This window comes from Oryctolagus cuniculus, chromosome 1 (genome assembly GCF_964237555.1).
Source record: "Oryctolagus cuniculus chromosome 1, mOryCun1.1, whole genome shotgun sequence".
Classification (NCBI taxonomy): Eukaryota; Metazoa; Chordata; class Mammalia; order Lagomorpha; family Leporidae; genus Oryctolagus; species Oryctolagus cuniculus.
The window spans coordinates 196,405,572-196,427,918 of NC_091432.1; the positions used below are offsets into that span (position 1 = coordinate 196,405,572).

Genomic DNA, 22,347 nt, shown 5'->3' on the forward strand with positions numbered 1-22,347 from the left:
AGATACACAGCAGACTCATAGAATGGCAGATGTCCTAAACAGCACTCTGGCCTCAGAATCAGCCCTAAAGGCATTCGGATCCGGCTGAAAAGCCCATGAGAGTATTTCAGGCATGGAAAGCCAAGACACTCTGGCAAAAAAAAAATAAATAAATAAATAAATAAATCTCTGTGAGTGAGATCCCAGTGGAAAGAACAGGTCATCAAAGAAGGAGGTACCTTTCTCTGAAGGGAGGAGAGAACCTCCACTTTGACTATGACCGTGTCTAAACAAGATAAGAGTCGGAGAACTCAAAAGGCTTCCATAGCCTTGGAAACTCATGACTGGAGCATAGGGAGATTACTGATGCCATAAACAGGAGTGTCAATTTGTAAAGTCAACAACAGGAGTCACTGTGCACTTACTCCTCAGGTAGGATCTCTGTCAATGTGCTGTACATTGAGACTTAATGCTATAACGAGTACTCAAACAGTATATTTCACTTTGTGTTTCTATGGGGGTGCAAACTGTTGAAATCTTTACTTGATGTATACTAAACTGATCTTCTGTATATATAGAAAATTGAAAATGAATCTTGATATGAATGGAAGGGGAGAGAGAGCAGGAAAGGGGAGGGTTGCGGGTGGGAGGGAAGTCATGGGGGGGGGGGGGGATGCCAATGTAGTCCATAAGCTGTACTTTGGAAATCTATATTCATTAAATAAAAGTTAAAAAAAAAAAAAAAAGAAACTACCAGATGCCTTCAAAAGAGAAAAAGAGATAAAATACACATTCCAGTAAATAGAAGTTCAGTTGGGCTTGGAGGGAAGCAGTGGAAAGAATGTTGGAGAAAGATTACAGGGACAGAATAGTCTGAGCTCCTGTGAGAAGAGGTAACATTAAACACTCCTTCAGATAAGTAAACAAAGTATCCGGGGTTGAGACAGAGAGCTGCTCACAGGGACCACGGGCACAGGACAGGCTGACACACAGCCCCTGCAGTTGCTGTTGAGACTGAGGGGGCTGCTTCTCTATCTTGGTCTGTGGGTGCAAGCATGGCTCTTCTTTATTCACTTAAATTAGCTCATATAGGAAATCAGTGCTACCGACTCCACTCTCTAACCTGCTCGGGGGGGTGGGGGTGTCACACTACAGTAGGCATGTCCAGCGTTTATAGGAACATGATAAGGCCTTTTCCTGAGGACAAGGACTTTTATGTCATTAAACCCTAAGAAAGACAAGACCCTGATGCCACCCTCTGTGTGAAACAGTATGTAAAGGATGGCACCACCTAGTCTGTTCTTAGATAAGGTTTCAGGCTGACCCTAGAATTTTTCTGTCTTGTTGCCCAATGAACTCAATTCCACTGTTCCCTGATCATAAGTGAAAACCTGGCTGCTCCAAACCCCACCTGACTGAATGTTACCACAATGGGAAGGGAGAATCGGGAATGAATGAGGCCCTGGTGCTGCCTAAAAGAGGTCAGTTCCTGAGTTTTGTCTTTGGCAGACAATGTGTTTTCCATCAATATCATACAGGACTTTTGGTTATCATGATCTTACAGAACCAAACATGGCTATCACAATACCATGACTAGTTACCTTGCTGTCGAGAACATTTCTTATCAGTGATCTTGGTCTCTGGGCTGCGTCCAATCACAACTGCTTCCAAATGTGGAAGTTTGATTCGCTGGTGCTGGCTGTCCTGTCTCACCAACCAGCACACCCGCATTGTCGATCTGAGAGACAAAACCAGAGAACTGCTAGGAACAGGCCCAGCGGCAGGAGACCATACCTCAGCAGCACCTCAGGTGTGATTTACCAGATGCTCGTCTTGAGGCAGATGACTTCACCTCCCTCTCCCAACTCCCTCACCCATAAACCCAGGATAATGGCAGACTCAGGGAGCTGCTGGCAGGATTAAATTATATAATTGGTTAAGCCTTTATCTCCCTGCCTGCATCATGCTAAACAATCAAAGATTGTTGCACACTTATTGACCTACTCTGTGTGCTGGACATTGGGCTATCTAATGAAGGTCCAAAGAATGAATTGCCCTGTCCCTGAGGGGCTTGAATAGATTCATGTATCAATTATAATGTAACATGATAAGCACTGTAAGAAGAGAGTAAGCAAACATGTCATGACGCAGTAAAAGAACTGACCCTGGTGCAGAGGGATTTCACCTGGGATCTCAATGGATGAGAACTTCACCTGCCAGAGAACTAAGGACAAAGAGTGAAGGTTTTCTTCAGTTCCTTGGTGTCTTTATGTGTATCAGGTTCCCCTTCCTTCGTTGTCCTAACATATAGTGATGTTAGAACAACACATTTTACTCCCATCTGCTAGAAGATTGCCAAAATAAATAAGCAAACCCATAATTTCTAGAATAAACGTGGCACTTTTGTGTAATATACAACCTAAACAACAGTAGAAGTAATGATGTTCTTTTGAAAAACAACCTTATGGCCAGTAGAAGAGAAAAGAAGTTCAGAAGAAAGGTGAGGCCTAAACAAAGTCAGAGAAGCAAAGGGAATAGAGAGGAAGAAAAGCCAAGGGAAATCTGGAGGAACATAATTCAGTCAAAATTTGCCTTATTGAGTTTTGCTTTGTTCACTCTGCAGACATTACAGTTTTTTACAAATTGAAGGTTTGTGGCTTAGCACCATTTTCTTCAACAACCTATACTCAGCTCATGTCTCTGTATCACAATTTGGTAGTTCTTATAATATTGTAAACTTATTCATTAGTGTTATATCTTCTATGGTGATCTGTGATCAACAATCTTTGATGTTACCATTATTGTTGTGGGGTGTCACGAGTCCCACTCTATGACAGATTTACAAGCTACATGCCACATGTTTTGACTGCTCCACTGATCTACTATCCATACCTCCTGACCACCCCAAATCTGTCCTCGCCTCCACCACCACATCTATCTCCCTCTCCCCTGGCCTCCCTATTCCCTGAGATACAATATTAAAATCAGGCCCGTTAATAATCCTATAACACATCTAAATGTGAAAGGAAAAAAAAAAAGGAAGAATCCCATGTCTCTCATTTGAAAGCAAAAGCTAGAAAATATTAAGTTTAGAAGGTGTGTCAAGAGCTGAGGTAGGTCAAAAGCTTGGCTTGAGGGAGTGGGAAAGGAGAGGTTTGCGGGTGGGAGGGACGTTATGGGGGGGAAGCCATTGTAATCCATAAGCTGTACTTTGGAAATTTATATTCATTAAATAAAAGTTTAAAAAAAAAAAACAGAAATGGGAGAAAAAAAAAAAAAAAAGGCTTGGCTTGTTGCACCAAAAGGCCAAGGTGTGAATGCAAATGAAAAGTTCTTGAAGATTAAAAATGCCACTCCAGTGAACACATGCAGGATAAGAAAGTGAAACAGCCTTGGAGAAAGTTTTAATGGTGTGGATAGGAGACCTAAACAACCACAATGTTCCCCTAACCCAAAGCCTAATCCCGAGCAAGGCTCTCATTCTTTAATTGAGTGAAGGCTGAGAAAGGTGAGAAAACTGCAGAAGAAAAGTCTGAATCTAGCAGAGGTTGGTTCATGAGGTTTAAGGAAAGAAACCATCTCTGTAACATAAAAGTGCAAGGTGAAGCAGCAAGTGCTGATATAGCAGCTGTAGCAAGTTGTCCAGAAGATCTAATTAAGAGAACTAACGAAAGCGGCAACACTAAACAGCTTTTCTTTAAAAAAAAAAAAAATCATCTATTTATTTTAGAGGAAGAGCTACAGACAGAGGGAGAAACAGAGAGACAGGTCTTCCATCCACTGGTTCACTCCCCAAATGGCCACATTGGCCAGAGCTCGGCCAATCCAAAGCCAGGAGCATCTTCCGGTCTCCACGTGGGTGCAGGGGTGCAGGGACCTAGGTCATCCTCTGCTGCTTTCCCAGGCCACAGCACAGAGCTGAATCAGAAGAAAAGCAGCCGAGATACGAACCGGTGTCCATACAAGATGCAGCCACTGCATGCGGACGCTTAGCCTGCTACACCACAGTGCCAGCCCCTAAACAACAGCTTTTCAATGTAGACAAAACAGCCTTCTATTGGAAGACACAATCTAGGACTTTCCAGTTAAAGAGAAATCAATGCCTGCTCCAAGGGAATGGGTGTTGTCACAGCGGCCACTTGGGACAACTGCATCCCATATAAGAGTGCCTGGGATTAAGTCCCGCCTCCACTTCTGATCCTGCTTCCTGCTAAGGCACACCTGGGAAACAGCAGATGATGGTGCAGGTAGGTACCTGGTTCTCTGCCACCTACATAAGAGTCCAGTTGAGTTCCCTGCTCCTGGCTTTCCTAGCCCAGCCCTGGCCATTGCAACCATTTGAGGGGGTGACCCAGCAGAAGGAAGATCTGTTTCTCCTTTTCTGTGTAACTCTTTCAAACAAATCAATCTTTTAAAAAAATTTTAAGAAAAATCATTCAAGGGCCCAGTGCTGTGGCATAGCAGGTAAAGCCTCCACCTGCGGCACTGGTATCCCATATGGGTGCTGGTTCGAGTCCTGGCTCCTCTTCTGATTCAGCTCTCATTTGCTAATGACCAGGGAAAGCAGTGGAAGATGGCCCAAGTGCTTGGGCCCCTGCACCTATGTGGGAAACCTGGAAGAAGCTCCTAGCTTCTCACTTCAGATCAGCCCAGCTCCAGACACTGTATCCATTTGGGGAGTGAACCAGAGGATAAAAGACCTTTCTCTCCCTTTCTTTCAGTAACTCTACCTCTCAAAAAATAAAAATTAAAAAAAATCTTTAAAATAAAAAAAGATTATTCATGATTCATGGGAGGTCAAAATATCAACATTGGGGCCAGCACTGTGGTGCAGCAGGTTAAGCCACTGCCTGCAACACTGGCATCCTATATAAGCACTGGTTGGAGTCCTGGGCTGCTCCACTTCCAATCCAGCTCCCTGCCAATGTTCCTAGGAAAACAGTGGAGGATGGTTCGAGTGCTTGGGCCCCTGCCACCCACGTCAAGACCCAGTGGAGTTCTAGTCTCCTGGCTTTGGCCTGGAACAGTCCCGACCACTGTGGACATTTGGGAAGTGACTCACAGACGGAAGATCGATTGATCAATTAATCAACCAATCTCTTTAACTCTGCCTTTCAAATAAACAAATCTCTTTTTAAAAAAAATCAGTATTAACAGCTGCTCAGAAAAAGCTGATTTTAACCCTCACAGATGATTTTGAGGAGTACAAGACTGCAGTGGAGGAATTAACTGCAAATGTGGTAGAAACAGCAAAAGAAGGTGGAGCTGAAGATGTGGCTGAACTGGTGAGGTCTCCTGAAAAACTGAATAAGGAGTTGTGTCTTATGGCTGAGCAAAGAAAGTGGTATCTGGAGATGGAATCTACTCCTCGTGAAGATGCTGTGAACACTGTTGAAATTACAACAAAAGATTTAAAAGACTACATAAACTTAGTTGATAAAGCTGTAGCAGTGTTTAACAGGTTTGATTCAAATTTTGAAAATTCTACTATGGGCAAATGCTGAAAGGAAGAATCAGCTGGTGTAGGAAACTCCATTTATTGCTTCAAGAAATTGCCACAGCCGCACCCACCTTCAGCAACCATCACCCTCATCAATCAGCAGCCACCAACACTGAGGCAATCTCTCCATCAGAAAAACAGTTATGACTCATGGAGGGCTTAGTTGATCATTAACAGTTTTTAACAATAAAACAGTTTTAATTAAGTATATTGGTTGTTTTTTTAGACATAATGCTATTTTACACATAATAGATTATAGCATAATGTAAAAATAATTTCTATATGCACACCAAAACCTTCATGTGACTTGCTTTACTGCACTATTTGCTTTGTGCAATAACTGAACCACAATATCTCTGAAGTATGCCTGTGTTGAAGACAGATGGAGAAGAATAAAGGAAGACACCAACCAAAGATGCCTAATACGGACGAGGCCCATTAACCAAAATGAGGAATATACAAAGAGAAACAATCTGGGGTTAGAAAAATCAATTGTATATTGAATAAAGGTGAATAAGAACCAATTTTATATTGAAACAGAGTCACTGGGAGATGCAAGTCTGTGGATGATCCAAGGAGCAAGCTGACCTACCTAAGGATAAAGATCAGGGGAGAGGCTGAACTCAGTGTATGCATCTGAGAGGCAGGCACACGTCATGAAAGCTGCAGCAAAGAGTAAGAATGAGACCAGGGAGGTGACAAAGGGAAATATGGGGAGGGGTAGTATTAGAGCTTACAAACACCTCCCTAGACTGAAGAACCTTATCAATGCTCAAGTCTCTCACAAACCAGTCTACATTGCTTGCAGCCAAGACAGCATATAAGCCCGCTACACAAGCTCTCTATCAATGAACAAAGGGGGAAAAAGGCCAGATTTTTTTTTTTTTTTTTTTACATATAGAGTTAGACAGTGAGAGAAACAGAGACAGAGAAAAAGGTCTTCCTTCCATTTGTTCACCCCCCAAATGGCCGCTACGGCCAATGCAATGTGCCGATCCAAAGCCAGGAGCCGGGTGCTTCCTCCTGGTCTCCCATGTGGGTGCAGGGCCCAAGGACTTGGGCCATCCTCCACTGCCTTCCTAGCCTAGCCACAGCAGAGAGCTGGACTGGAAGGGGAGCAACCAGGATTAGAACCAGGCGCCCATATGGGATGCCAGCACCGCAGGCAGAGGATCAACCAAGTGAGCCACAGCGCTGGCCCCCAGATTTTTAAAAATCAGGGTTTCATTACCATCTGCAAAGACAAAACAATGCAAGACAGAGTAAGCAAATGAGAGCTGAGGAAGTATAAATTCATTGCACTTGGATTAATGTGAGCATTGAATTAGTTTTTTGTTTTTTTGTTTTTTGTTTTTTTTTTTTTTTTTGACAGGCAGAGTGGACAGTGAGAGAGAGAGAGACAGAGAGAAAGGTCTTCCTTTGCCGTTGGTTCACCCTCCAATGGCCACCGCGGCCGGCACACCGCGCTGATCCGATGGCAGGAGCCAGGTGCTTCTCCTGGTCTCCCATGGGGTGCAGGGCCCAAGCACTCGGGCCATCCTCCACTGCACTCCCTGGCCACAGCAGAGAGCTGGCCTGGAAGAGGGGCAACCGGGACAGAATCCGGCGCCCCAACCGGGACTAGAACCCGGTGTGCCGGTGCCACAAGGTGGAGGATTAGCCTGTTGAGCCACGGCACCGGTGGTGCTTTTTTAAGTTTTAAAAACAATCTAAAAAAGTGGCAAGAGAGCAGAAGAGTAATGCACTCTCTTCAGTTACTCTAAGTTAAAAGCCTACCAAGGCCGGCGCAGCAGCTCACTAGGCTAATCCTCCGCCTTGCGGCACCAGCACACCAGGTTCTAGTCCCGGTCAGGGCGCCGGATTCTGTCCCGGTTGCCCCCCTTCCAGGCCAGCTCTCTGCTATGGCCCAGGAGTGCAGTGGAGAATAGCCCAAGTGCTTGGGCCCTGCACCCGCATGGGAGACCAGGAGAGGTACCTGGTTCCTGGCTTCAGATCAGCGCGATGAGCCGGACGTAGCGCGCCAGCCGCGGCAGCCATTGGAGGGTGAACCAACAACAAAAAGGAAGACCTTTCTCTCTGTCTCTCTCTCTCTCTCTCACTGTCCACTCTGCCTGTCAAAAAAAAAATAATAATAATCAGCAAAGTTCCCAAGAAACCACTCAGAGAAAGCAAGGAGCCAAAGGGACTAATAAGGTAGACAAGGAGTAGAAGGGGGCATTTCATTTTTTTCTAAGATTGATCGATTGATTTGTAAGGCAGAGTTAGAGAGAGAGACACAAAGACAGAGAATACCTTCCATCCACTGGTTCACTCTCCAAATGGCCTCAATGGTCAGGGCTGGGCCAGACCAAAGCCAGGAGCCAGAAGACTCTTCTAGGTCTCTCACATGGGTGCAGGGGCCCAAGCACTTGGGCCACCTTCTGCTGCTTTCCCAGGTGCATTAGCAGAGAAACGGATCAGAAGTGGAGCTGCAGGGACTTGAACCAGTGCCCATATGGGATGTTGGCATCGCAGGCAGCTTAACCCATTGTACCACAGTGCCAGCCCTAAGGGGCATTCCACTTTAAATGGCACAGATGATGGCACAGATTTCCGAAATGGTAAGACACAGGTAAAGACGCATCATACAGACTTAGCTGCATGAACCAGAGAAGCTGCCTGAGTCACAAACCAAGGCAGAGGCGCTGAAAGAACATTAAGCTGAAAAGTTTTGATTTAACATAATCAATAGGAGACAACTGCCAGATTTTGAGCTCCACACTAAGATGAAACAACAGAATTCAAAAACTTTGCCAACTGCTGCATATAGGCAGGCAAGAGTGGAGAAATCTAGAGTCAGCAATCATCCTAAAGCCATTAATATATGAGTGGGCCAGAGAAGTCCAAGAGGCAGTTCTGCAGGTCACTGTGAATGAGCTGACACATGAGTACAAAGTGTCAGTTGTGAATTTTTTTTTTAAGATTTATTAATTTGAAAGTCAGAGTTACACACAGAGAGAGAAGGAGAGACAGAGAGAGGTCTTCCATCCACTGGTTCACTACCCAGTTGGCCACAATGCCCAGAGCTGCACCAATCCGAAGCCAGGAGCCAGTGGCTTCTTCCAAGTCTCCCAGACAAGTGCAGGGGCCCAAGAACTTGGGCCACCTTCTACTGCTTTCCCAGGCCATAGCAGAGAGCTGGATCAGAAGTGGACCAGCTGGGACTCAAACCGGGTGCCCATATGGGATGCTGGCACTGCAGGGGACAGCATTACCCACTATACCACAAGCACCAGACCCTAGTTGTGAATCTAAAATCCTAAACCTGGGGCCTCAAATGATGGCAGTGCTACAGGTCCCACTTTTTAATACTTTAGTTAGTTTGTACACTAGTACAGTGCATATGAAATGGATGAATGAGCAGCTAATGGGCCTCAAAGTGAAGCATGGCTTCATAGGTATGGAGAAGTCAGTCACGTGGTAACTACTAATATTGAAAATAAACGAAGCCAGGAGAGCAGTTTGAGAGCAGGGACAGGAGGAATCAAATGGACAGTTCAGATCAAGGCTGGCTGTTGCAAAACAGAGAGAGCTACCCCCTGCTGTCCACAAGCACACACATACATTATTCCCTCCAAAGTTCTGAAGTTATGATCATTCCTACTTACTACTCCCTGAGAAGCTGAAGCAGTCACTACATAATACTTACACCACTGCTTTAAGCAGTATTTTGGCCCACTTCAGCCTCTAGTTGCAACTACTGGCAGTGAAGTGTTTTAGAATATGAATACAGAAGGATGGGTGTTCTTAAATTTTCAACCCAGGGTCCGGCACTGTGGCATAGCGGGTAAAGCCGCCACCTGCAGTGCCAGCATCACATATGGGCGCCGGTTCGAGTTCTGGCTGCTCCACTTCGGATCCAGCATTCTGCTATGTCCTGAGAAAGCAGTGGAAGATGGCCCAAGTCCTTGGGCCCCTCCACTCTTAGGCCCCTCACCGCATGGGGGACTCAGGGGAAGCTCCTGGCTTCAGATCAGCGCGGCTCCGGCTATTGCAGTCAACTGGAAATTAAACCAGCAGATGAAAGACCTCTTTCTCTCTCTGCCTCTCCTCTCTCTGTGTTTAACTGTGACTTTAAATAAATGAATAAATAAATATTTTTAAAAATAAATAAAATTGGCCGGCGCCGCTGCTCACTAGGCTAATCCTCCGCCTTGCGGCACCAGCACACCGGGTTCTAGTCCCGCTCGGGGCGCCGGATTCTGTCCCGGTTGCCCCTCTTCCAGGCCAGCTCTCTGCTGTGGCCAGGGAGTGCAGTGGAGGATGGCCCGAGTGCTTGGGCCCTGCACCCCATGGGAGACCAGGAGAAGCACCTGGCTCCTGCCATCGGATCAGCACGGTGCACCGGCCGCGGTGGCCATTGGAGGGTGAACCAACGGCAAAGGAAGACCCTTCTCTCTGTCTCTCTCTCTCTGTCCACTCTGCCTGTCAAAAAATAAATAAAAAATAAATAAATAAATAAAATTTTCAAGCCAGTCCCTCCAGTAAAACTCCATAAACTACAAGCTCTATGATAGCTGAGGTTATGTCCATCATTGCTTCTCAGTGTATCGGCGCTCACATAATATTTGGCATACGGCCAGCATACAGAAAGTGTTTTCCAGTGAATGAGCAGCTGAAAACCCTATTCAGGTTCTCTTTCTTTCCTTCACTCTCCCTCCCTTCTCCAGCTCTTCCTAGGCGGAGTGCTCTGCTCTTCCTGCTGGATAATCCCATACACCCTCACATCTATGTGGGTGAATCCAAATTTCTCCAGTTTTCTTTTTTTTTTTTTTTTTTTTTTTTTTTTTGACAGGCAGAGTGGACAGTGAGAGAGAGAGACAGAGAGAAAGGTCTTCCTTTTGCCTTTGGTTCACCCTCCAATGGCCGCCGCGGCCGGCGTGCTGCAGCCGGCGCACTGCGCTGATCCAATGGCAGGAGCCAGGTACTTATCCTGGTCTCCCATGGGGTGCAGGGCCCAAGGAATTGGGCCATCCTCCACTGCACTCCCGGGCCATAGCAGAGAGTTGGCCTGGAAGAGGGGACAGAATCACAGAATCCAGCGCCCCAACCGGGACTAGAACCCGGTGTGCCAGTGCCACAGGCGGAGGATTAGCCTATTGAGCTGTGGCGCCGACCAATTCTCCAGTTTTCAGCCTTATTCTTTTAATTCCAGAGTTGTGGGGACTGATTAGAAACTCTAAGTATTTTCCAAAGATTCAAGCGATTTGATAGGCCACACGAAGTCAAAAATCTGATAATGTGGAACAGTGCTGTCCAACAGAATTTTCTGGAGGGGCCAGCACTGTGGTGCAGCAGGTTTACACCCTGGCCTGAAGCGCCGGCATCCCGTATGGGCACCGGTTCTAGTCCTGGCTGCTCCACTTCCCATCCAGCTCTCTGCTATAGCCTGGGAAGGCAGTAGAAGGTGGCCCAAGTCCTTGGGCCCCTATACCCACATGGGAAACCCGGAAGAAGCTCCTGGCTCCTGACTTCAGATCGACGCAGCTCCAGCCGTTGCCGCCAAATTGAGGAGTGAACCATTGGATGGAAGACCTCTCTCTCTGCCTCTCCTCTCGCTGTATAACTCAGACTTTCAAATAAAATAAAATAAATCTTTAAAAAAAAAGAATTTTCTAGAATGATAGTAATGTCCTAAACTTATGTTATTCAACAAGACATCCTTCATGTGACTAGTGAACATCTGAAATGTAGCTAGTACAACACAGGAACTATATATTTTATGTAATTTAGAACTTTCCAAAACTCACTTAAGTAATCACAGGTAGCTGAGGACTACCAAAAAACCATAAAGTCCAGCACAGCCTAGAAACTTTCCCAGTCCTGATCAGTCCCAGATCCCTCAGGCATGAAGACTCGCACACCCTAACCCCATAAAGGTTATTTCATCTTATGCTCCTTTTATTTCTTTTTTATTTGACAGGTAGAGTTATAGACAGTGAGAGAGAGACAGAGAGAAAGGTCTTCCTTCCGTTGGTTCATTCCCCTAATGGCCACTAAGGCTGGCGCTACGCCGATCCGAAGCCAGGAGCCGGGTGCTTCCTCCCAGTCTCCCATGCAGGTGCAGGGACCCAAGCACTTGGGCCATCCTCCGCTGCCCTCCCAGGCCAGAGCAGAGAGCTAGACTGGAAGAGGAGCAACCGGGACTAGTACCTGGTGCCCCAACCGGAACTAGAACTCGGGGTGCCGGCACCACAGGCAGAAGATTCTTATGCTCCTTTTCACATAAGGAAACATAAGTTTCACATAAGGAAACATAAATCCCATTCACCATCTCTCCTTCTCCTCTCTTCCCCCAAACACACACACACACTTACACAATCCTCAAGTACAATGTACTGACTCATGTTCCCCAATATAGTCTTATGGTATGAATTTATAATCTTTTTGCCTCCTAAAAACTCAAGTCATTCTCAATTTTTATTTATTTTTTTTTTTTTTGACAGGCAGAGTGGATAGTGAGAGAGAGAGAGAGACAGAGAGAAAGGTCTTCCTTTTGCCTTTGGTTCACCCTCCAATGGCCACCACAGCTGGCGCCCTGCGGCCAGCACACCACGCTGATCCGAAGGCAGGAGCCAGGTACTTATCCTGGTCTCCCATGGGGTGTAGGGCCCAAGCACTCGGGCCATCCTCCACTGCACTCCCTGGCCACAGCAGAGAGCTGGCCTGGAAGAGGGGCAACCGGGACAGAATCCGGCGCCCTGACCGGGACTAGAACCCGGTGTGCCGGCGCCGCAAGGCGGAGGATTAGCCTATTGAGCTGCAGCACCGGCCTTCATTCTCAATTTTCAAACCCTATTTTCTCATTGAGGCCTCCACTGAGCTGACTTCTCTTCTTTACAGAACTACTATCACAGTTCTTTATGACAAAGGTTAAAAGGGCAGCCTACTTAGGTGAAAAGCAGGAATTGCATGTAATTCTACCCTCCAAAAGAGATCACCATCTCCTTTATGACAGACTGACTCACTACCCACCCATTCAGGACAGAGAGGGGAAAAGTTTCTGGAGCTCACTGTCCTTGGCTAGGCCAAATTTTATACTCCAGGGTCCCCTGGTGTTCAGCATACCTTTATCAAGAGCATACTTGGTACCAGACACTGTGTTAAATGTCTTACATTGTCTCTTTTTAATATTCACAACGCTCATTCTAAGGAAGACATAGCTGAGGCTTGGAGAAGTAACACGTTCAAATGGCAGAGTCAGTGTGTGACAGAAGTTAGGACTTCAATTAATTCCAAAGGATGGGTTCTTAACCACTTTAACATATGTCTTTTGGTTTCATTCACTTGATTATTCAATCAAAATTACTACATACCTACTACATGCCTTGTGACATTCCAGCGCCAATAAAAAGACATGAGCTGTCTTCAAAAGGTTCAGGGTCTGCGGAAACAATTACAACAATACACTAAGTATGGGGATTGGTCTGGGCAAAGTATACCAAGGAGGTGCACAAACTAGGACAAAGTAGGTGAGAAGGAGGGTTTCCTGGAGGAGGTGGGCCTTAACTATGTCCTACATATAAAATGGGAAAATCAGGTTAAAGGGGGCAGCCAAATTAGATGAAGATCAAGAAGTAGAAAAAGAATTGGAGTGAAGATTCCAGACAAAGGGAACAGCAAGGGCAAATGCACACTAGCACGGTGCATAAGAAGCAGGTCAGCGTTGCTGGAACCTAAAGCATAAGGCGGAGAAGGGTTTGGGGATACACGTAGGCTCCAGATGAGGCAAAGCTCTGGGTGACCAGCTAAGAAGCTGGAACTTTAGAAGTTTCAATGAATTTTCCAATTCAATAGACAGCAAATATTTGCTAAATGAATCGGAGAAAAGAACAGATGAATAAACAGATCTTTAAACATTAAGAAGAAATTTGACACAGATTTGTTTCCAAAACCATCAGGATGGGAGGGAGGTAGTATGCACTATAGATAAAGAGAGCAGGACTAGAGGCCGGGAAACCAGTTAGAACACTATTACAGGGGACCGGCGCTGTTGCGTAGCAGGTAAAGCCACCACCTGCAGTGCTGGCATCTTATACGGGTGTCGATTAAAGTCCCAGCTACCTCACTTCCAATCCAGCTCTCTGCTAATGACCTGGGAAAGCAGTAGAAAATGGCCCAAGTATTTGGGTCCCTGCACCTGTGAGGGAGACCTGGAAGAAGCTCCTGGCTCTGGCTTCGGATTGCTGCAGCTCCGGTCGTTGTAGCCATTTGGGGAGTGAACCAGCAAATGGAAGCCCCCCCACCCCCGTCCCTCTCTGCCTCTGCCTCTCTATAACTGTGCCTTTCAAATAAATAAAACTATTACAAGTCATGCATTGTGGTGTTGCAGCTAAGCCACTGAATACAATGCCAGGATCCCATATGGGCACCAGTTCAAGTCCTGGCTCTCCACTTCTGATCTAGCTCCCTGCTAATGCACCTGGGAAAGCAGCAGAAGATGGCCCAAGTGCTTGGGCCCCTACACCCACGTGGGAGACCCGGAGGAAGTTCCTGGCTCCTGGCTTCGGATCGGCACAGTTACCGCTGTTGCGGCCATTGGAGGAGTGAACCAGTGGATGGAAGACCTCTCTCTCTGCCTCTGCCTCTGCTTCTCCTCTCTCTGTTTAACTCTGACTTTCAAATAAATAAATAAATCTTTTTTTAAAAATGTAGCAGGCAAAATTTAAAATTTTTTTTAAAAAACTAAGACACATGATGTGCTCACTCAGGCCATGTGTACAGAATGAAAACAGAAGGGTATCTAAGTCATATGCAATTGAAAAGCTCAACATTTTAGGGAGGAGGAAAAGATCCCACAGGAAAAACTACTGGTAAGAGACATACATGGAGAAACAGCTGGAATGCAGGCTCCTTGAAGAAAAGCACTTTGTCTTATTCAACTCTGTATCACAAAAAATGTTTCATGAATAAAGAAGTTGAGTGAACTGTCCTGGAAAATAAAGGAATAGGAAGCAAGTGAAATGATCAACTGTCAAAAGTAGTACAGGGATCCAGTAATGATTTATTTTAAAATGTTTATCTGGTTTGATAATCAACCACTGATGACCTCCAGGTGAAATTTCAGGAAAATGATAGATCCAAAAGATAGACTGCTGAAGGTAATGGGAGATAAGAGACACAATTTAGAATATTCTTAGAACAGACTGGATTAGGAGCCAGCACTGTGGTATAGTTGGCTAAGCCTCTGCCTGCGGCAGCAGCATCCCATACAGGCACCAGTTCAAGTCCTGGCTGCTCCGCTTCCGATCCAGCTCACTGCTAATGTGCCTTGAAAAGCAGCAGAAGATGGCCCAAGCACTTGGGCCCGTCACCCATGTGGGAGACCCAGGAGAAGCTCCTGGCTCCTGGCTTCAGATCTGCCCAGCTCGGCCATCGCGGCCATTTGGGGAGTGAACCAGCAGATGGAAGACCTCTCTCTTTGTCTCTCCCTCTGTCTGTAACTCTGCCTCTCAAATAAATAAATAAATCTTAAAACAGATTGGATAAGAAGGAAAACAGAGTCACTGGATGGCAGCTAAAGGAAGATGGATCACTGAAGAATTTTCCTTCTTTCTTTGACAAGCAGAAGTGTCAGGGAAAATTTGAGAAACCTACCTTTCTTTATACATGAATGGAACACAGACAGAAAGTAGAACAAATGAAAACAAGGTCTCTTCCCCAGTGGAAAGAAGGGGCTATCAAAGAAGGATGTACTTTTCTCCGAAGGGAGAACTTCCACTTTGCATATGGCCCTGTCTAAATACCAACGGAGTTTGTGGACTCAAAAGGTTTCCACAGCCTTGGCAGCTCATGTCAAGAACCTCGGGTGGTCACTGACATCAAAAATAAGTCTTGAGGCCGGCACTGTGGCACAGAGGGTTAACGCCATGGTCTAAAGCACCAGCATCCCATATGGGCGCCGGTTCGAGACCCAGCTGCTCCACTTCCTGTCCAGCTCTCTGCTGTGGCCTGGGAAAGCAGTGGAAGATGCCCAAGTCCTTGGGCCCCTGCACCCGCGTGGGAAACCAGGAGGAAGCTCCTGACTCCTGGCTTTGGATCAGCGCAGCCAACTGGGGAGTGAACCAGCGGATGGAAGACCTCTCTCTCTCTCTGTCTCTGTGTAAGTCTGACTCTCAAGTAAAATAAATAAATCTTTTAAAAAAAATAAGTCTTAATTGTTAAATCAACAACAGGAGTCACTGTGCACTTACTCCCCATGTTGGACCTCTATCCTTAATGAGGTTGTACTATGAGAATTAACAGCAAAACCTGTCTTCAAACAGTACTTTATAGTTTGTGTCTCTGTGTGGGTGCAAACAGTGGAAATCTCTACTTAGTACAGAGTTGGTCTTCTGTATATAAAGTGAATTAAAAATGAATCTTAATGAAAAATGGAATAGGAGAGGGAGTAGGAGGTGGGATGGGAGGGCAGGAATGGGGGAAAGAAACACTATATTCCTAAAAGCTGTACATATAAAATCTGTATTCATTAAATAAAAACCTTTAAAAAAAGAAACAAAACAAGGTCTCCTATAAAAAGCATTAAAAAGGTTAGAAGATTAAAAATTTTGCCTTCATCAGAGAAACAACCCATCCTCTGAGACTACAGGAAAAGCAGATAGGTGTAACCTAAGTGATTTTCTAAGAAGGGAAAACATCTAAAACCCTTTCTCCATAAAAGAATTCATAACAACAGGGGCCAGTGCTGTGGTACATCCAGCTAAGCCAGCACCTGCAAGACCAGCTTCCCATATTAGCAACTGTTCAAGACCTGGCTGCTCCACTTCCAATCCAGCTCCCTGCTAATGCACCTGGGAAAGCAGCAGCAGATGGCCCAAGTAGGTGGGCACCTGCCACCCACATGGGAGACCCAGATGAAGCTCCGGGCTCCTAGCTTTGGCCTGGCACAGCCCGAGCCTTTGTAGCCATTTGGGAAGTGAATCAATGAATGGAAAATCTCCCTGTGAACCTAATTCTGCCTTTCAAGTAAGTAAATCTTTGAATCTTTAATGAACAACTAGAGAAAATCACTGAAGGGTAGTGACCCTCAAGGCCTCTTCTAGAAAAAAAAAAAAAAGATTTATTTATTTATTTGAAAGTCAGGGTTATAGAGAGCAGAGGCAGAGAGAGACAGAGAGGTCTTCCATCCACTGGTTCACTCCCCAAATGGCCACAATGGCCAGAGCTGCGCAGATCCGAAGCCAGGAGCCAGGAGCTTCTTCTGGGTCTCCCACACAGGTGCAGGGGCCCAAGAACTTGAACCACCTTCTACTGCTTTCCCAGGCCATAGCAGAGAGCTGGATCCGAAGTGGAGCAGCCAAGACTTGAACCAGCACTTGGGATGCCAGCACTGCAGGCAGTGGCTTTACCTACTACATCACAGCACCGGCCTCTCAAGGGCTCTTAAGTTGGACACCTTGAGTTCAAATCTGGGCTCCACCATCTACTCATTGCATGGCTTCAGTCAAGTTATTTAACCTCTGAAGCTTTAAACCCTTCTCAAATAAAATTCCTCTACGTTTGTCACAAGGGCTAAATGAGACAGGTGTAAAACTCAGCGTCTGGCAAAACTAAGCAGGCAACACCATCATCGTTCTTGTTGACAGTGAAGGTATGATGAACGCAGAAGCAGAGAACGGGTAAAGGCATCATCTAGGAGCGGCTGTGGCCTAGAGCGTAAAACCAGCACCTGCAGTGCCGGCATCTCATATGGACGCCAGTTTGAGTCCCAGCTGTTCCACTTCCAATCCAGCTCTCTGCTATGGCCTGGGGAAGCAGCAGAGGATGGCCCAAGTCCCTGGCCCCTGCACCCGCGTGGGAGACCCAGAAGAAGCTCCTGACTCTAGATGGGCTCAGCTCCGGCCACTGCGGCCATCTGGGGAGTGAACCAGTAGATGGAAAACCTCTGCCTGTCTCTGCCTCTCTCTCGCTGCCTCTGCGTCTCCGTAACTCTACCTTTTAAATAAATAAATAAAATAAGATGATCGGCCAGCAACGTGTAAGGTGCACGGGCACAAACCTATACCTGTGCTTCTCCCCACTTCCCAACATAAGCCACACTCCCAGAAGGCTCCAAACCTGGACCACATTCCTTCCAAATGCGAAAGATCTTTCTACTGTACTGAGCCGCTAGCCCCGGTCTCTAGGGGAAGAGGCTTGCTCGGTCTGGCTTTCCTAAGAGCCGCTGAGAAGTTTGTGAAGGACCCTCGAGCTCCTTCGAAAGCGCTTCTGGCGGAAACGCTGTCCCTGCCGACAAGCTGGGCCGCCTCCTTGGGTTGGACAGAGCCCGCTCTCTAATTAGTCCGTGTTCTGCTTGCGTTGGGTCCAAGCTCAATACAGAGGTCAGGGACACGCGAGAACTAACGCCAAGTGGGGCAGAGACCACCGCGAGCGCCTGCTGAAACGGCGCCCGGGAGCTGAAGGGAGAAAGAGGCAACGTCTTCAAAGACGCAACAGCCACGAGAGCGTCCGTGAGGACACGTCTCCCAAGCGTAGTGGCTGCACGGACCTAGCGCCCACATCCGCAGCTCTCAACCCAGCCAGGAGAGGCAGGCCTACCACTGCCTTACCGCTCGGCGACACAGAGCGACGCGCTCACGTTACTCCAGCCGTGCCTCACAGCTTCCGGCGCTGCCGGATCACGTCGCGAGACAGGCCACAGCGCGGCCGGTGATGTCACCACGGCCTCTCCGCGGATTGGCTAACAGGCTCTCCCAATGCCCGGATGTAAAAAGTGCCCACCCACAACTGGTCCCTCACTGGCCCAAGCGTGGGTCTTGGCAGTTAGCCCAGGCGAACGAGCTGTCTCGGCGTCTACCTAAGGGCCATTCGCTTGTCGCTGCCTCTCAGTCTGGACTGCACGAGACTTCAGGCAGCAAACCCTCCCGTGGCTTTTTCCAGGCGGCCATGCTGCCTCCTGACGCTCCCGTCGCTAAGCAGTAGCTCACTGCCTGTAAGGTCATCTCCCCTGCAGACGAGACCTGCTGAAGCATTGCCGTCCCCTTTCTAAACTACAATGCATCTTCTTCCCGTTCAGGAGACAAAGGGCTGCAGCGGGCAGAGGCCGAGGAAGCCTGCTAAGATTTTTTTTATTTTTTTTTTTTAATGCTGTCTTCACTAAAGGAACTCCTGGACAGTCAGGGAGAGAAGCAGGATGCAACAATCAATGATATGGGCACTGATTTTTAAAGCCATTCCAGGACGTTCCCTAACCCCTGTCATGTATTGCAATTATTCCAAGGTATTTTGGCAGAGGGAAGAATTTTTTTTTCATTTCTTTGAAAGGCAGAGACAGCGATCTTACGCCCACTGGTTTACTCCCCAAATGTCCAGAACAGCTGATCTTAGACCAGGAAAGAAACCCAGAACCATTAATTCAATCCAGGTCTCCCATGTGGGTGGCAAGGGTCCAATAACTTGAGCCATCACAGCTGCCTCCCAGGGTGGATATTAGCAGGAACGGGTGGCAGTATCAAACCCCATGGAACAGGGGTAAGAGGACATCTTAACTGCTGTGCCAAACACACACACCCCAGATGGAAGATCTTCTATCTCATGGGTGAAGACATAGTGCATATTTTTTAAAGACTTTTTTATTTATTTGAAAGACAGAGTTAGAGAGAGAGAGAGAGGTAGAGTCAGAGAAAAAGAGGTCTTCCATTCCGTTGGTTCACTCCCCAAATGATCGCAACGACCAGAGCTGAGCCGATCCGAAGCCAGGAGCCAGGAGCTTCTTCCAGGTCTCCCACGCGGATGCAGGGACCCAAGGACTCGGGCCTTCCTCTACTGCTTTCCCAGGCCATAGCAGAGAGCTGGATCGGAAGAGAAGCAGCTGGGACTCAAACCAGCGCTTATATGGGATGCTGGCGTTGCAGGCTGGGGCTTCAACCTGCTGTGCCACAGCGCCGGCCCCATAGTGCGTAATTTTTCTCAAACACAATAGAAACCAAGCCTTGAAGAGTCACATTTCTTGATCAAGGTGGACTACTGTTTTCTTCCATGGAAAAGCAGAGACCCAAGGATATGATGAAAATACTAGAGCTGTCAAGACAAGAGGCTCTTCGAGGAAACAGGAGAGACTCGTTTTTGCTAGCAGCGTTACATTAGGGTCACACCAGGAAGTGGGGAATCATCGCAGCAGCATCCAGACCTCCTGACTGAAGACTGTGGTTCACAACTGCTTCACACCGCTCTGGTGACCTGGCCAGTTCTTCAGTCCCTCAGAATTACACTTCTCTTAGCCTCTGCGCCTACGTGAACTGCCTTTGTGTGCCCTGCATCTCAAAGTGGTTTGGGTCATTGCAACTGGATTATTCACCACATAATGTGCGAAACTTGGCAGCCTTCATGCCCAGTTTATTAGGTAGAGTCCATTGTCAATATTAGTGGCCAGGAAAGCCTGGTCACATGGCACAATGCCAGACAAAGGGCTTGGCAGGCACTTAAGACTTTCACAGATTTAACACTGTTGTGTAACTATCTCCAGAACGTTTTCCTCTTGCAAAACTGAAACTAGGAGCAATCATCTGACCTAGCAGTTAAAATGCCCACTAGCACACCTGCATTCCACATCAGAGTACCTGGGATTGATTTCCAGCTCCAGCTTCCTCCCAGTGCAGACCTGGGAGACAGTGGTGATGGCTCAAATAATCTGGTTCCTCCTACTCACTTGGGAGACCCAGAGTTGAGTTTCTGGCTTTGGCTCCTGCCAAGCCCTGGCTATTGCAGGCAGGCTCCTGCCAAGCCCTGGCTATTGCAGGCATTTGCAAGTGAACCAGTGCATGAAATGTACTACCCCCATCTCTCTCTCTCTCTCCTTTAAAACCTGAAACTATATCATTTCTCTGTTTCCCCTCCTTCAATCCCTAGCAACCCTACTATCAGCTGGACCACTCTAGATACCTCATATATGTGAAATTGCACAGTATTTGTCTTTTTTTATAACTAGTTTGTTTCAATTATAATGTCCTCAAGTGTCATTCATGTTGTAGCATCCTCCTTTTTGAAGGCTGAGTGATACTCCATTGATGTATACACCACACTTTATCCATTCATCCACCTATGGACATTTGTGATGCTTCAATATATTAACTATTTTAAATAATGCTCCCATGATGATGGGTGTATAAACATCTGTGCAAGACGCTGCTTTCAATTATTTTGGAGATATATATACATAGAAATGGAATTGCTGGATTACAAACTAATTCTATTTTAATATTTTGAGGAAGTGCCATACTGTCTTCTATAAATAGCACACAAGGGTTCCAGTTTCTTCAACTGTTGCCAACACTTGCTACTCTGGTTTTTTTGTGGGTTTTTTTTTGGGGGGGGGAGACAGAGAGAGGTCTCAACCCCATTACTAGAGCCACCACTGCTGCTTCCCAGGATGTGCATTAGCAGGAAGTTGGAGTCAGGAGCCAGAGCCAAATACCAAACCCAGCAGCTCTGATGTGGGACATGAGCACGTGTCTTAAGCACCAAGCTAAACATCCTCCCCTATTTTTTATAGCAGCCATCCCAATGGGTGTGCGATGATATCTTACTGTGGTTTTCCTGATGATTAATGACAGTGATTTTTATTTTAAACATTTGCTTTATTTAGTTGAAAGAGTGACATGGGGCCAACGCTGTGGCACAGCAAGTTAAAGCCCTGACCTGCAGCACCGGCATCCCATGTGGGTCCCTGTTCGAGTCCTGCTGCTCCACTTTCAATCCAGCTCTCTGCTGATGCACCAAGGAAAGCAGGGGAAGATGGCCCAAGTTCTTGGGCCCCTGGACTCACATGGGAGACCTGGAAGAAGCTCCTGGCTAATAGCTTCAGATCAGCCCACCCCTGGCCGTTTAGGCCATTTGGGGAGTGAACCAGCAGATGGAAGACCTCTCTGTAACTCTGCCTCTCAAATAAATAAAATAAATCCAGAAGAAAAAAAAATCCCTAGGTGGCCTTTCCTTCTAGTAGAAGGCTGTTTCACCTACATGGACCTGCATGGAAAAGCTGCTGTTTCTTGTGGCCACCTTCAACAATTCTCTTAACTAGATCTGCACAGCTTACTGGAGCTTCTACATCAGCACCTGCTACTTCACTTTGGTGTTATGAAGCTGACTTCTTTTTTAAACCTCATGAACCAACCTATGCTACAGTCAAACCTCTCTTCTGCAACTTCCTCACCTCTCTCAGCCTTCGCAGAATTGAAGAGAATTGGGGCCCACACTGTGGTGCAGCAGGTTAACCTGTGGCCTCAGCACCAGCATCCCATTTAGGCAAAAATTCAAGTCCTGACTGCTCTACTTCTGATCCAGCGTCCTGCTTATCTGCCTGGGAAGGCCTTGGAGGATGGCCCAAGTCCCTGGGCCTCTGCACTCACAGGAGAGACCCAGAAGAAGCTCCAGCCTTCTGGCTTCAGCCTGGCCCAGCCCCAGTCATTGTGGCCATTTGGAGAGAGAACCAGCAGATGGAATATCTCTCTCCCTGTCTTTTCTCCTCTCTCTGTAACTGCCTTTCAAATAAACTTTTTTTTTTTTTTCAAAAAAAAAAAAAGAATTGAAGATAAATATGGCCTTGCTCTGGATTAGGCTTGGCTTAAGGGGCTGCTGAGACAAGAATAGCCTTTTGGATGTACAAAGGCCTTACAGCAGAGTATGTATTTATTATCATCACCCTTCCTTTTTTATTATTAAAATTTTTTATTTATTTATTTATTTGAAAGGCAGAGTAACAGAGAGGGAAGATGAGACAGATCTTCCATCTGCTGGTTCACTCCCCTAAATGCCTGCAATAGCCAGGATTGAACCAAGTCAGAGCCAGAAAGCTGTTTGAGAAGCAGAGACAGGATTTAGTCCCAATC

General features: G+C 46.7%; 1 protein-coding gene across 17 annotated transcripts in view; it reads right to left on the reverse strand.

The window, feature by feature from the left end:
• APTX (aprataxin) overlaps positions 1-18,181 on the reverse strand; it is a 33,188-nt gene extending 15,007 nt beyond the window's left edge. For 2 of the 17 annotated variants that reach the window (XR_011380384.1, XM_070053288.1), the window contains exons 1-2: positions 18,070-18,173; positions 1,581-1,717 (exon numbers count right to left, since the gene is read on the reverse strand). Coding sequence is in view for 11 of the 17 variants with exons in the window: in XM_070053288.1 (XP_069909389.1) it covers positions 1,581-1,710 (130 nt within the window). In the remaining 6 variants the exon portion in view is untranslated. Of the gene's footprint in view, positions 1-1,580; positions 1,742-12,834; positions 12,903-17,578 lie in introns of those variants that run through there. The other 15 variants (XM_070053246.1, XM_070053264.1, XM_070053258.1 and 12 more) reach the window with 15 other exon arrangements.
• Positions 18,182-22,347: the final 4,166 nt, after the last annotated feature.